Source organism: Ammospiza caudacuta, chromosome 9 (assembly GCF_027887145.1).
Source record: "Ammospiza caudacuta isolate bAmmCau1 chromosome 9, bAmmCau1.pri, whole genome shotgun sequence".
NCBI lineage: Eukaryota > Metazoa > Chordata > Aves > Passeriformes > Passerellidae > Ammospiza > Ammospiza caudacuta.
The window spans coordinates 36,859,185-36,871,829 of record NC_080601.1 but is presented as its reverse complement, the minus strand read 5'-3'; the positions used below and the strand labels follow the sequence as shown (position 1 = coordinate 36,871,829).

The following is a 12,645-nucleotide window of genomic DNA, read 5'->3' as shown; positions in this document are numbered from 1 at the left end:
GGGCTGCAGAGAGAAAAACAAGCAGGGTGGGACTGCAGGGCTAAAGCTGGAATGGGACAATGAACTGCAAGGTGCAAATGGAGCAGAGCTGATCCCAGGGACAGAGCCCGTGCCCGGCCGTGCATTTTGGGGCCATTTTGGTTCATCTTGGGTGCAGCCCTGGCTGGGCTCTGGTGCTGCCCAAGGTGCATCCATGGAGGAGATGCTGTGAATCAATCCCTGCTTTATTCTGGAGCTCTGGTCTCGGTTTTAGAGGATCCATGCCCCACAGACAGAGGGACAGCCCAGAGATGATGCTGGGAAGGTTTAGGGGTTGTTTTGCATCCCCAAGGAGGGAGGGATGGGGATCCTTGGCCAGCAGTGTCTGGCTGATCCAGGACTGCCAGAGGGAAGTTGGGGCTGGAGCTGGGGACAACAAAAAAAAACTAAATTAAAGAAGAAAATTCTTGGCTTGGTTTCCTCCTATGCCTAAAGGCTGGAGCAGGACCCAGCCTCTGTTCTGGGGCAGCCTGCACAAGACATCATTGGGAAGTCTTGGATGATAAATTCGAACCCATTTAGGTGAAAATCCATTTCAATCTGGGTGCTCCCCAGGGTGTTCTGCTCTGCCAACCCTCAGGGACATGGAGAGCTCTGCAGGGACATTCAGGGGCTGGTGGGACTCCAAGCCTTGATCCAGGAAAAGTCCTGGAAAGCCACAAAAGAAGGAGATGCCATGGAGGGCAAGGAGCAGGATGGGAAGCTGTAGAGAATGGAGGTGCCACCTTTAATCACCCACACAGTAATTCAGTCCTCAGGTCAGGGATGGGATTTTCTCCTTCTCAGTCCTGCCCAAATCCAGGGATTTTGGGGGAGCATGGGATGAAGTAGTGCAGAACCTGCTCTTCAAAAGACTGAAAGTCCCACAGCTTTACCTGTGGCCCTTCCTCTAAATCCTTCTCGTTTGGGAATGAGACAAGAAAAATGTTTAAAACTCCCTTATTAGGCTTTAAACAACCCCCTTAGAGAATTTTAAACAACACCCTTATAGGGTTTAACCTCCCTTATAGGATTTTAAACAATCCCCTTATAAGATTAAAAAAAAACAAACGACCTTATGGGGTTTTAAACCCCCCTTATAGGACTTTAAACAACCTTCTTATAGGATTTTAAACAACACCCTTATAGGGTTTTAAACAACCACCTTGTAGGGTTTTAAACAGCCTCCTTATAGGTTTTTAACAAACTCAAAGCAAACCTGCATTAAAACACAGCTGCAGGAATTATAAAACAATCAATTCAGGAATTATAAAATAAAAATTTGATTCAGGAGGCCAGGCTCTTGCCAGGCCCATCATCCAGGGGTGTTTTGCTGCCTGCAGCTCATTTCAGTGGGGTTTGAGGGGCAGGCACAGAACTGGATGAGGTAAAAGGGACAAGGCTGAAGCTGGGAGGTCACTGAGGGGTTTCCATGGGAATGAAATGGCACTGTTATAGACATTTACATTTTTTTGGCAATATAGATATGCACAGTTATGCCATGATCTAAATCCAGATTCCTCAGATTGTTTCTCTTTTGGGCTGGTTTGGATAAAGCAAAACCCACCAAGGCCAGCAAACACCATGTAACCCTGAGTATATAATGCAAGGCCCAGCTGCCAATACCAATTTCAGGGCACCTTTAAAGGTTCAGCTCCCATTTCCCTTTTAGATGCGGGACTGAGCAGAAAGAAGAAATTAAAGCAGTTTTTTTAGGGGAATATTATGTAGAAAATGTTGCCCTCAAACACATGAACACTTCGCTCCCCCATCCAGAATCCAGAGGTTAGGGAACAGGGGTGCATTTTTCAGCTCTTTTTGCTGCTTTTCTTTCTTTTCCTTTCCAATTTCCCTTTTTCACCCTCCCAGCTGCAGGACTCAGGGAATGCCAAACACCCAGTGAACCCCTCAGCAAACACAGCAAGAGCTCCACGCTGCTTTGCCACCAGCTCTGCTCTTGCCTGGAGGTGCCTTCCCCTGCCCCATCCCTTTGTTTTAAGGGAGCAGAGAAATGCAGGCAGCACTCATTTCACAGCTCAGCTACAGGTAAATTATCTGAGAGAGCAGGGGAGCACTTGGCTCCTCTCCCTTTCGTTTTTCTTGGTGTGAAAATCAAATGCAATCACAGAATCACAGAATTTTCAAGACTGGAAGAGACCTATAAGATCATCTAGTCCAGCCGATGTTCTAACTGTTCAACTAGATCATGGCAGCAAGTGCCACATCCAGTCTTGAATTCTTCAAGGGATGATGACTCCACCACCTCACTGGGTAAATGATTCCAGTTTCTGACCACTCTTTCTGTGAAGTATTTCCTTCTTACTTCTAACTTACATCTCGCTTGACGCAACTTGAGACTGTGTCCTCTTGTTCTATCCATTGTCGCCCGGAGAAAGAGGCCGACCCCCAGCTCACCACAGCCACCCTTCAGGAAGTTGTAGAGAGTGATGAGGTCACCCCTGAGTCTCCTTTTCTCCAGGCTGAACAACCCCAGCTCCCTCAGTCGCTCTTCATATGGCTTGTGTTCCAAGCCCCTTATTAGTCTCGTTGCTCTCCTCTGGACACGCTCAAGTAACTCAACGTCCCTCTTAAAGTGGGCTCACTGATTTATGGCTGCCAGCAGGATGGAGCACAGGGATCGTCTGGTACCTGCCCAAATTCCTGGCTGCATCACAAAACCCCTTCCATGTGGGTTGAGGTTCCCTCCAAACCTCTGCTCCCCAGCTGCACCAGCTTTTAAAAATCCCTCCAGCCCCACATTGGGAGAGTCCCTGTGGCTCCTGGGGCGTGTCCAAGCTGGAAGTGCCATTCCCAGACTGGATGAAGGCTCAACACTGATTTCTCTCCAGGATCTTTGATGGGAGGTTCAGAGGAGGAGCTCTGTCTCTTCCCAAGGGTTTTTGTGTTTGGACTTGCACTTGTATTCCCTGCTCAAACACTCCCACAGATCTCTGTCCACCTCCACAGGGACCACAAAGTGAGGAAAGACACACACTTCTCTAAAAATTCCATCATTTCTATTTTTATTCCTATTATTTCCCTCTGTGGAGCAACTCAACAATAATGGGCTGCTTGGAAAAAAAGCAACAACAAATCTATTTGCCAACTGTACAGAGTAATAAACTCATGGGAAGAAGTTTATAGCCAGTAAACTGAATATTATTGACAACCTGATCACAATAAAATGTAAAAAACATCTCATGACAGGCCTCCTGCAACACAAGCAGGTAATAAGTGCCTCATCTTGTGAAAAAAGGTGTTTTACTTTTAATTTTTTTTTAATTTATGGTTGATTTCTTTTGGATTTTTTTCTTGGTGAGCTTTGGAGCTCACGCAATTAAATGCAGGCAAACACATCTAATTTCCAGAGAAACAATAATTACAGCTTAACCCAACTTCCTGCCCTCTGCAGCGCCTTCCCCCCTTGCTGCAAGAACACACTCCCCAACCCAGTGTTCATCCTGTTAAATTGGATGTTAATAAGTGGTTTTAGCTGCATAATTGATGCTGAGCTAAGGAGTGTTTTGCTCAGGCTGGAGCTGCTGGGGTTGTTTTACCTCTCCAAGAGTTGATCCCACGTGGAATTTGTGTCACACTGCTCTGGAACGGTTTTCCTATGTCAGAGCAGGGATCTGGCACCGCTCGTGGGGAGGATGGAGAGGAAACTCCTTTGAAACTGGAATTGCAGCACTGGGAAAATGCAAGCACAGCCATGGGAGAGTGGAAAAAACTTGGGAAGAGCAGCTAATAACAGGAGAATGCACCAAAAATGCTTTAATAGGAGCCAGTGTCACATTTGGATTTGGTTTGTCTTTCTTCTTGTAAGGACTCCCTAAAACGTTGATGACAAATATCTCCTGCTTCATCTCTCTCATCCCTTTTCTATTTCTTTCTTCTACCTCCCATTTACTGTTAAATAAAATCAGAACTATTGACTCCCCATGATCTCCTGAGCAGATTAATTTGGGCAGAGGAATCTCTCAATATTTGGATTTAACAACATCCCAAGGGGGTCAGGATGTGTCCCCAGCTCTGCAGTCCACAGCCACCTTCCTTTGCAGGGAAATGAGTTATTTAATTCAGCCACTTCCCTTTGAAGTGCTTGAATCCAATGCCACACACGTTGGAAATGAAAAATAAAAGTGTCACTCAACAGAGAAACACAATTTACAGTAATTATTCATGTCTGCAGAATACATATTAAAAAAACCCCAAGGGAAATTAAAAATCCCACAAATAGTCTCACAGGAGAACAGCTGGGGGGACCGGCTGTCAATAACCAAGTATTTATACTGATCCCCACCTTTCTGCATCCCCAAGAAGATGGCAACTGCAAGCTGAAAATCAGTTTAGAGCCATGGAAAGTCCAAAAGGAGAATGAGAGGAAATGGAAATGCCAGCACAGCCAAACCTCACACTTCCCATTACTGCTAAAAAGCAAGCACAGAGGAAAACCCTGAATTTCAGTGCCCACATCACTCAAGTGCTTGCTCTGTTTGCCATGGGGGAATCTCTACACATGCTCCAATTTATTGGTTTATCACAGGCAAGGTGAGGATGGAAACTGGAAATCCTTACCTGGTTTGTGCAGGGGGTGCAGCACAGCCTGGCTCACACCGTGTCACATTTCTGCACAGGATGGTCCCCAAAAAGGCCACAAGAATCAACAGGGAAGATGTTTAACATGAAGGAAGAAGGTGGAGACCTCAACCAGTGAGAGAAGTGAGATGTAACACATTAAAAATGTGTTTGATGTGCATGAATACACAGCTGCACCTGCACTCACATGAATCTCTATTCATATATCACAAATAAATACAATTTCACTATAAATTTTTCATTCTTTGCCTTTGTAAAGTCACACAGAACTACAGGCAAGGTAAAGAAAAATGCCAATGTTAAGACAAAACTGAATTTTAAAGCATTTTTACCCTCAGAATTTGTGATATCGTGGGAGACACTCAGTAATCATAAATGTCAATTACAGGAACCAGCTTGAGGAGTGACCTTTGTGTTGAGCTTCCCAGTGAAAATAAATGTGATTAAAGCAAGCAGCCCCTGTCCAACAAATCTTGAGTGGTTTTGTGTGGGACTGATCTGTGCACCTGTAAAATCCACCCTCACTCCCAGCCTGAGACTCAGGGAAATGGAACTGGGCAATCTCCTTTTATCCCGGCACCGTGAATTAACTTGCATTAAGTGAATTCAGGCTGCTTTTCAAGAAGTGAAAATTAGTGCCACTGAAATTCTGTTTTTTCCACTATCCAGGAACTTGGCACCCCTGAATTCCTCTTTCAGGGAATTTGTGTCACAAATTTCTGGTGTGAGCAGAGGGAAGTGAATCCCTGACCTGTCCCAAGTGGTGAAAACCTGGCCCCTGGGGATCCTGCCAATTCCCTGGCCAAGGTCTGCCATGGAAAAGATGGATGGGTCACTTTGTAACAGAAATATTGATTTGAATCCAGTCTGATGGGACCTTTGGTTGTGGAGGCCCTGGGAGGATAAAGAGGTGATAAATAAACCAGGTTATCCAACCTCACCTTCTCCACATGCAGCTCAGGGCACAGGCTGGGGAGAGCAAAAGGCAGGGACAGGAGATCTACCCCTGTAAAAGTCAAATACGTTTCTTTTCTGAATTGTTTCATAATGAGATCTTCTGCATTAGCCCAGCTGTGTCCCAACAACGTGACAAGGCATTCCCAAGGCACTGGGATGCTCTGACTCCCAAAGGACTGAAAAGGAGAGAGCAAACCATGAGAAATAACAACATTCCTGGGATTGCCCACTGCCTATGAGGAATCAGCTGCTGGCTTTGCTCCAGTGTGGTTTTACCCCACTGATTCATCCTGGGGTCTGCACAAGGCACAGCCCAGGAGCTGTCAGATTGTACAAGGGTGACAGTTCAGCTCTGAGAGGCTGATTTTCAATTCCCAGGCTCAGCTGGTATATTTGTAAAACACACACACGCAGATGAGATTTGGAGTTTGTGCTGTGAGACTCATTTGGAAGTGCAGCTCTTGTCTGAGGAGTCTCACAGGGCTGAATTGTAACACTTGCACGAGCACAAGAATTTGCCAGGGACGTGGGAAAACAAACACATTATCAGAAATGCAATTTACAGGCATCCACTGAAAGGTCAATGGGAAAGCTCCTCCCATTCTTCAGGCAGCAAATGGAACAGAACAGAGGAAAACTCACCCAGCATCCCAGCACGAGCAGCAGCAGGAGCAGCCTCTAAAGGAATTCTCAATTAAATACAAGATTCACAGAATTAGAGTTGCAATATGTTATCGATTGACTATAGATATCTGATTGACTGCAGCCAAGAATCCTTCCCTGCCTGCTCCTCTTGAGCAGAGATTATAGGAACAAAACACAGAGGGAACTGAGATCCAGCAGTAAATCCTGAGACACTCCAGGAGCTGATTTTACAGCAAGGAAAAGTGTGTTTATTTGATCCAAAGTGACACCTTGGTTTGAGGCAAAAAAATGAGAATATGTAATTGACCACAGGAGCCACTTTTTATGAGAAGGGCAATTTTTCTGCCTCTGTAACAACAGTGTTGTTTTATTGCTGTGTAAAGTCACTTCTGCTTGCAACTTGCATCATGTAGCAGGTACCTGAGGTGGAAAATATTACATAAAACTCATCTGTTTTCTGAAGCATTCACTTAGAGATACCCAAGCCATCATTTTGGGCATGGACAGCACACAGGGATGGATGTTCTTAGTGCTGATGTGTGTTTTAGCTCCAACCTGCAGGGACAACCACAACAGCACTGTAAAAGATTTCAGTTTTCTCATGAGTTCTCCTCCTAAACTGTCCTGAAAACAAGAAAGTGTATACACAGCTTTCTACATCATGCACTAGTTCCCAAAATTCTGCAGTGAGGACTAAAATCACCCAGGGAATATATTAATTTTCTTAGACAGGATTTTAAAATAATAGTTTATTTTTTGAGTCAGTGGTATATTTAAAAACAATCTACCGTAAGAGTAAAAAGATTGTAGATAATAAAAAAACCAAGTGTGATGACAATAAAAAACCACTAGAATACAAAGTTAGTTTCCTTCCTCCCTCCCAAAACCCCATCCCATCAGTCTGATATTTCTCAGAGTTTAATATCTCGAAAAAAAACACTTTTTGTCTTTTCTTTACACTTTCAGCAATTAGGAAATTAAGAATACATAAAGCATTCTTTGCAGGCACATTAATCATTATGACGTGAAAAGCAGGCACCATAAAAATTAAAACATTCTAAAAACCATCATATATACAAACACTGTACAGAATGATGGCACAAGGACAAAGTGATTCCGCTCAGTTCATCCTAATCCAACGTGAAATATTACACAACAGAGAAAGGAAAAAGCTCTTCCCGTTTCTGCACTCAACATTTAGGTTCAGAATGACCAGGAGTCTCCTCTCTGCTCACTGTTTTCTCTGCCATATCCTCGTTGGCAGCTCCAAGGCTGTTGTTTTCCTCTCGTGGACACCCCAGATGAATGGCAATGGCAGTGGGTGATCACCAATGATTTTACCGAGCCCATCAATCACAGATCATCCTCAGCTGGGAGGGACCCTCAGGGATCACTGATCCAGCTCTTACCCCTGCACAGACACCCCAAAATCCCACCCTGGAGTGGTGTCCAAACCCTCCTGGAGCTCTGGCAGCCTCGGGGCTGTGCCCATTCCCTGGGCAGTGCCAGCACCCTCTGGGGATGAACCTTTCCCTAAATCCAACCTAAAACCTCCCTGGCCCAGCTCCAGCCATTCCCTGGCTCCTGTCCCTGATTGTGACAATGAACTGTGGCATTTCCCTCAGCAGGATGTGCTGTCCCACCAAGGCCTCCCCTCAGCCTCCTCTCCTCCAGCTGAACATTCCAAGTGCCCTCAGCTGCTCCTCACATGGCTTCTCCTCAATCCCTTCCCCTTGGACACCCTCTAACAGTTTAATGTCCTGTTTCTATTGTGACTGGTGCCAGCCTGGTGCCACCCCCGTCACTGTCACCCACCCTGAGCCAGCTGCTCACCCAAACCACGATGTGTTCCTCCAGCTGTAGGATGGACATTTTGTCCAAAAGGATCCTGTGGGAGATGTATCAAAAGCTTTGCAGAAGTCCAAAAAGATTCCATCTCCTGGCTTTCCTGGATCAGCCAGCTGGGTTACCCTGCAGGGGTAAAGAAGGAAATTGGGTTCCACAAGCAGGACTTTCCCTCATGGAGCTGTGCTGGCTGTGACCCATGACTGCATTGTCCTCCAGGTGTTTTCCAGGACCTCCCAGAACAATCTTCTCCATGATTTTACTGGGCTTGTAGTTTCCAGGGTCCTCCTCCTTGCCCTTCTTGAAAATCAGGACAACATTCCCAGCTTCCAGTCAGCTGGGACCTCTCTGGATTCCCCAGACTGCTCAAAAATCATCAAGAGAGGTTTTATGATGGGATCAGCAGCTCTTTGAGGACTCTGGATGAATCCCATCAGGGCCCATAGGTTTGCAGGGTTCAGCTGGAGCTGCAGATCCTGCAGTTTCAGGCTGACTGGGAGTTGATCATTGCCACAGTCATGGTCCTCCAGCTCAGGGCACTGGGACCCTCTCGGTCTGTGACCCACGTTGAAGACAGACAAAGGATGTGTTAAACACCTCTGCCTGGTCCCTGTCCCTGTTTGTGAGGTGCCCATCCTAGAATGGGCTGATGATATTTTTACACTGCCTTTTGCCATTGATATATTTGAAAAAAAACTCTTTTTTTGTGTGTGTCCCCAATAGTTCTGGCAGCTCCAGCTCCAGCTGAGCTTTGACCACAGGAGTTTTCTCCCTGTAGTGGGGAGCTGCAGCTCTGTGTTGTTCCCATGCCCCTGACCTTGCTTCCACTGGCACACACCTTCCTTTTCCACCTGTTATCCAAGAGGAGATCCCTGTTCAGCCAAGCCAGCTCTGCCTGACTTCCAACATTTGGGAATTGCTGCTCCTGTGCCCTTGGGAGGTGATGTTTAAAAAGGGACCAGCACTGATGGACCCCAGCACCTACAAGAACGTTTTCCCAGGGGACTTCACAAACTCCCTGAGCAGCCTCATGGTCAGAGGGGAGGTTCTGCTGGCACTTTTCCTCCTCTCACCAGAGGTTTTAAACTCGATGGCATCGTGGTCACCGTGGCCAAGACAGCCCCAAATCCCCACTGTGCTCATTGCAATCAGGTTATTTGTAACACAGACCAATTTCACAAATCAGCGGTGTCTGATTTATAACCCTGGGCTAAAATCCCTGTTATTCAGGGAAATCCTACAGCAGCTTCACCTCACTGGGAAACCTCCTCTTGCCCTGAATTCCAAGTGAATATTGTCATTGATTCCTATATACACTGAGATTAGGTACAAAAACTCTGCTCATTTGAAGCTCCGGAGGTACCCAAAACCTTTAGGTACAACATTTCCAGCTCTCATGTTGATCTCCATGTTCAGCTCTGTGCCTGGCGTTATCCAGAAGCAGGGAGAAGGTTTAGGAAGAGGGCTCTGTCAGTTGGTGGAGTTCCCAAGTCTCAAGTAGAAATCCAGATTTCTTTCAAGTTATGGGAGGGAATGATCCCAAAAACAAGGGGATGTAGTGTTGGGTCTGACACACGGCGAGAAATGGATTTCTTACGGAGTTACCATTGCACTAAATGTTAGATACTGCACACCTGAATGAGGTAAACATTATAGACCATAAAATACTTAGGGAAATGAATTGTTACAGCTTGATCTTTGGAAAACAACCCGCTTCCTTCTTCACTGGACAATCCCAGAGTCAACAGACGTTTGCTTCCGCGTCGTCTTGGGAGGCGGCGGCGGCGGAGTCTTGCTGGGCAGAGGAGGAGGCAGGTGCTGGAAAAACCAATTTGGGCAGGTCATGTTAGGAATGAACGGAATTCTGCAACGTTCTTGAGTCATCTCTGAGTGCAAGAGGCAGCAGGTAGGTCTGGAGGCCTCTGGCTCACAGAAACCTCTCCCTGCAGAATTTGCTGCGAACACAGAACGCTCTCAGCCATTACTTTTAAATATAACTTCTTCTTTTGACAGTGAAAAAAAATCTCTCAAGAGTTCAGGATTAATTAGCTCAATATTTAAGGGAAAAATCTTTTGAAAGCACTGGAGAAGTTTATAATTCCCCACTTTATATCATGATAGGATATTGATTTCTTGGTGTGTATCGATTACCCTCAGCCTCTAGGCACTCAGAGCTTAAAAACCAAGCTGAAGCAATGGCTTCATTGCTTTTCCATTATGTTTTGGATTTTGCACAGTTAGAACAGAAATATTAAAAAAAAAAAACAAACCAAAAAAGGAACAATTTAAAATCATTTAGAGAGATAAGCAACTCACAATTTACTATTACACACAGAGTTATAATTAAAATATTCCAAACAGAAATGCAGAACGTTCAAATATCTGTATTTTAAATCACTTTACATTTCTCACAACAGAAGAGCATCCCCAGTCAGAATCACCAGCTAATTGGACAAATTAAAAAAGCCATTATGGAAATTAAGACCTTTTTTCCCTAATGTTGAAGCCTACAAGTGATAAAATCTGTTGCAGAAAGAGCTGGAGAGCAGTGCAGTTTGCAGGCAGGTTTTCCCAGATTTTGGCAGTGCAGGCAGCACAGGTTTCCCAGAGGCTGTGCTGCAGTGTCACAGCTCATCAACTCTGCTCTGCCTTTGTTTTTCCTCATGATTCTCCCCCAGTCCCCAGTCAGGGCCTTTTGTTTCCCTCCAAGCCCAGTGATGCTTTCCCAGCTCTTTGTTGCTGCCCTGCCTCCCCCAGCCCTGCACCAGCTGCTGGCTCCACACAGGCACAGCCTGAGGAGCTCCAGCTCTGCCCAAATTCCTTGGCCAGCCCTGCAAGAAGAGCCCAAGCAGCTGCAATGCCTCAGAGCTGGACAGGATTCCTGGTGGTTTGGCAGGATTGGGAAGATCCTGGTACCTAAACAACTGAGAAACCCCATGGAAGTGCACAGAACCGAAGCTGGTCCTTTCCAAAGCTATCCAAGGATGCTGTCCCAGAAAGGAGAGAGGCTCAGGGTGATGCCAGGACACCTCAGTCCCTCCTGTGCTCAGAGCAGCTCCTGATGCTCCTGCAGTCTCACGACTGGGAGTTTTCAGAGATCAGTAAGAGCAGAAGAAAAACAACCCTTAAGGTGACTAAACACGCTCTCCCAAGCAGGTTTGAAGCCAGCATGGAGTTACAAATCTGAGATTTCACCAGACAGTTTTACTGACCACAGACTAAGAAGAAAGCCAGGAATGCAAACTGGCTGAGCCAGGCAGGCTGGATCTTTGCTGGAATCTCTTTCCTGTACCCTGCCTGGACAGCACCACTTCCCACTCCATTGCACACCTTTCCTCATTCCTCCCAGGCAAAGGAACAGGGATCCCAAACCACTGCCAGTGAGCCATGCCCTGAGCTTGTCTCTCCATTCTGCTTCATCCACTCTCCATTTCCCAGCCCCTTCAGCACCACCACTGCTCTTTCTGTCTGCTCCCAGCCTCTTCCTTGGCTTTAAAATGCTCTCTGGCACCTTGAAAATCCATTGGGATTGATCTGCTGCTGAGGGGACACTGGACTGGTTGATTTTAGTGGCCTTTCCCACCCTAAATGATGCCTTGATGTCCCAGAGCAGGCTCCAAACAGGCACTGCTTGTTCCCAGCTTCCAGGGGGACACCATGATCTCTGAGTCAGAAAAGCCAACAGATTAATATGAAAGGCAGATAAAATAAGAATTTAATTTTTTTACTACATGCAAAACTGAAGATTTTGTTGGGTTTTTAATTAAAATGCCACTGCTGATCTGCCTCTGAAGTGTTGCAGCCAGAACTATTAAATATTTCTTCTACCTGAGCAAATCCACTCTTAACTCGGCATGTTAACTCCTGAATTCCTGCTAAGGCACCTGAATAAATGTCAGCTGGGATCTGAAGATTCCAAAACCTTTGAAAACCTGCTTAATCACAGTCCTGTGTCTGGGAAAGCTCTGGGAAATGCTGGTGGTCTGCAGAACATGAACATCTCATGGAGCTGACGTTCCCTTCAAACTCCATAAACCACGTGCCCCTCAAAAATACAGCACAAAATATAAAACTTTCTCCCTGATTTGCTCTCTTTAACTTCATATTCATCACCAGGAAAAAAACCCACCAACTCTGCTGATAGCATCATTTGTGCAAATCCATTTTGAATTTAAATAACACTCTATTGGCAATAATTCTCAATTCAATTAGATCAAAGGCATTTCTCAACCAAATGAGCCCCTTCATATTGATCAGAGAACAATAAAATCAGCCCTGAAAACCTGGTTCTGAAAAGCAGAGACAATGCAAATACAATGAGAAGAAGCTAAATATATATGCTATAAATAACAAGCTCAAAACCTACACGAGCTCAGATTCTGCAAGCAAATTAGGCAGAAAGAAATAGCAGAGATAGGTAGATAATTATTATAATTGAATTTACAATTTCCATTAGAAAGTCAGATAAATTTAGCACTTGTTCATTTATATAATAAGCTCCCAGTGAATATATTAAGTAGGATGTGTAATGCTGGTTGGGGTGACACTGTTGGGGATTTTGCAAGACAAAACATTCCATTA

General features: G+C 45.4%; 1 protein-coding gene across 3 annotated transcripts in view; it reads right to left on the bottom strand.

The window, feature by feature from the left end:
• Positions 1-7,116: 7,116 nt before the first annotated feature.
• DOCK1 (dedicator of cytokinesis 1) overlaps positions 7,117-12,645 on the bottom strand; it is a 278,248-nt gene continuing 272,719 nt past the window's right edge. For all 3 annotated transcript variants that reach the window (XM_058810726.1, XM_058810728.1, XM_058810727.1), the window contains exon 52: positions 7,117-9,882. In XM_058810726.1, coding sequence (XP_058666709.1) covers positions 9,787-9,882 — 96 coding nt within the window. In that variant the 3' untranslated portion in view covers positions 7,117-9,786. The remainder of the gene's footprint in view (positions 9,883-12,645) is intronic.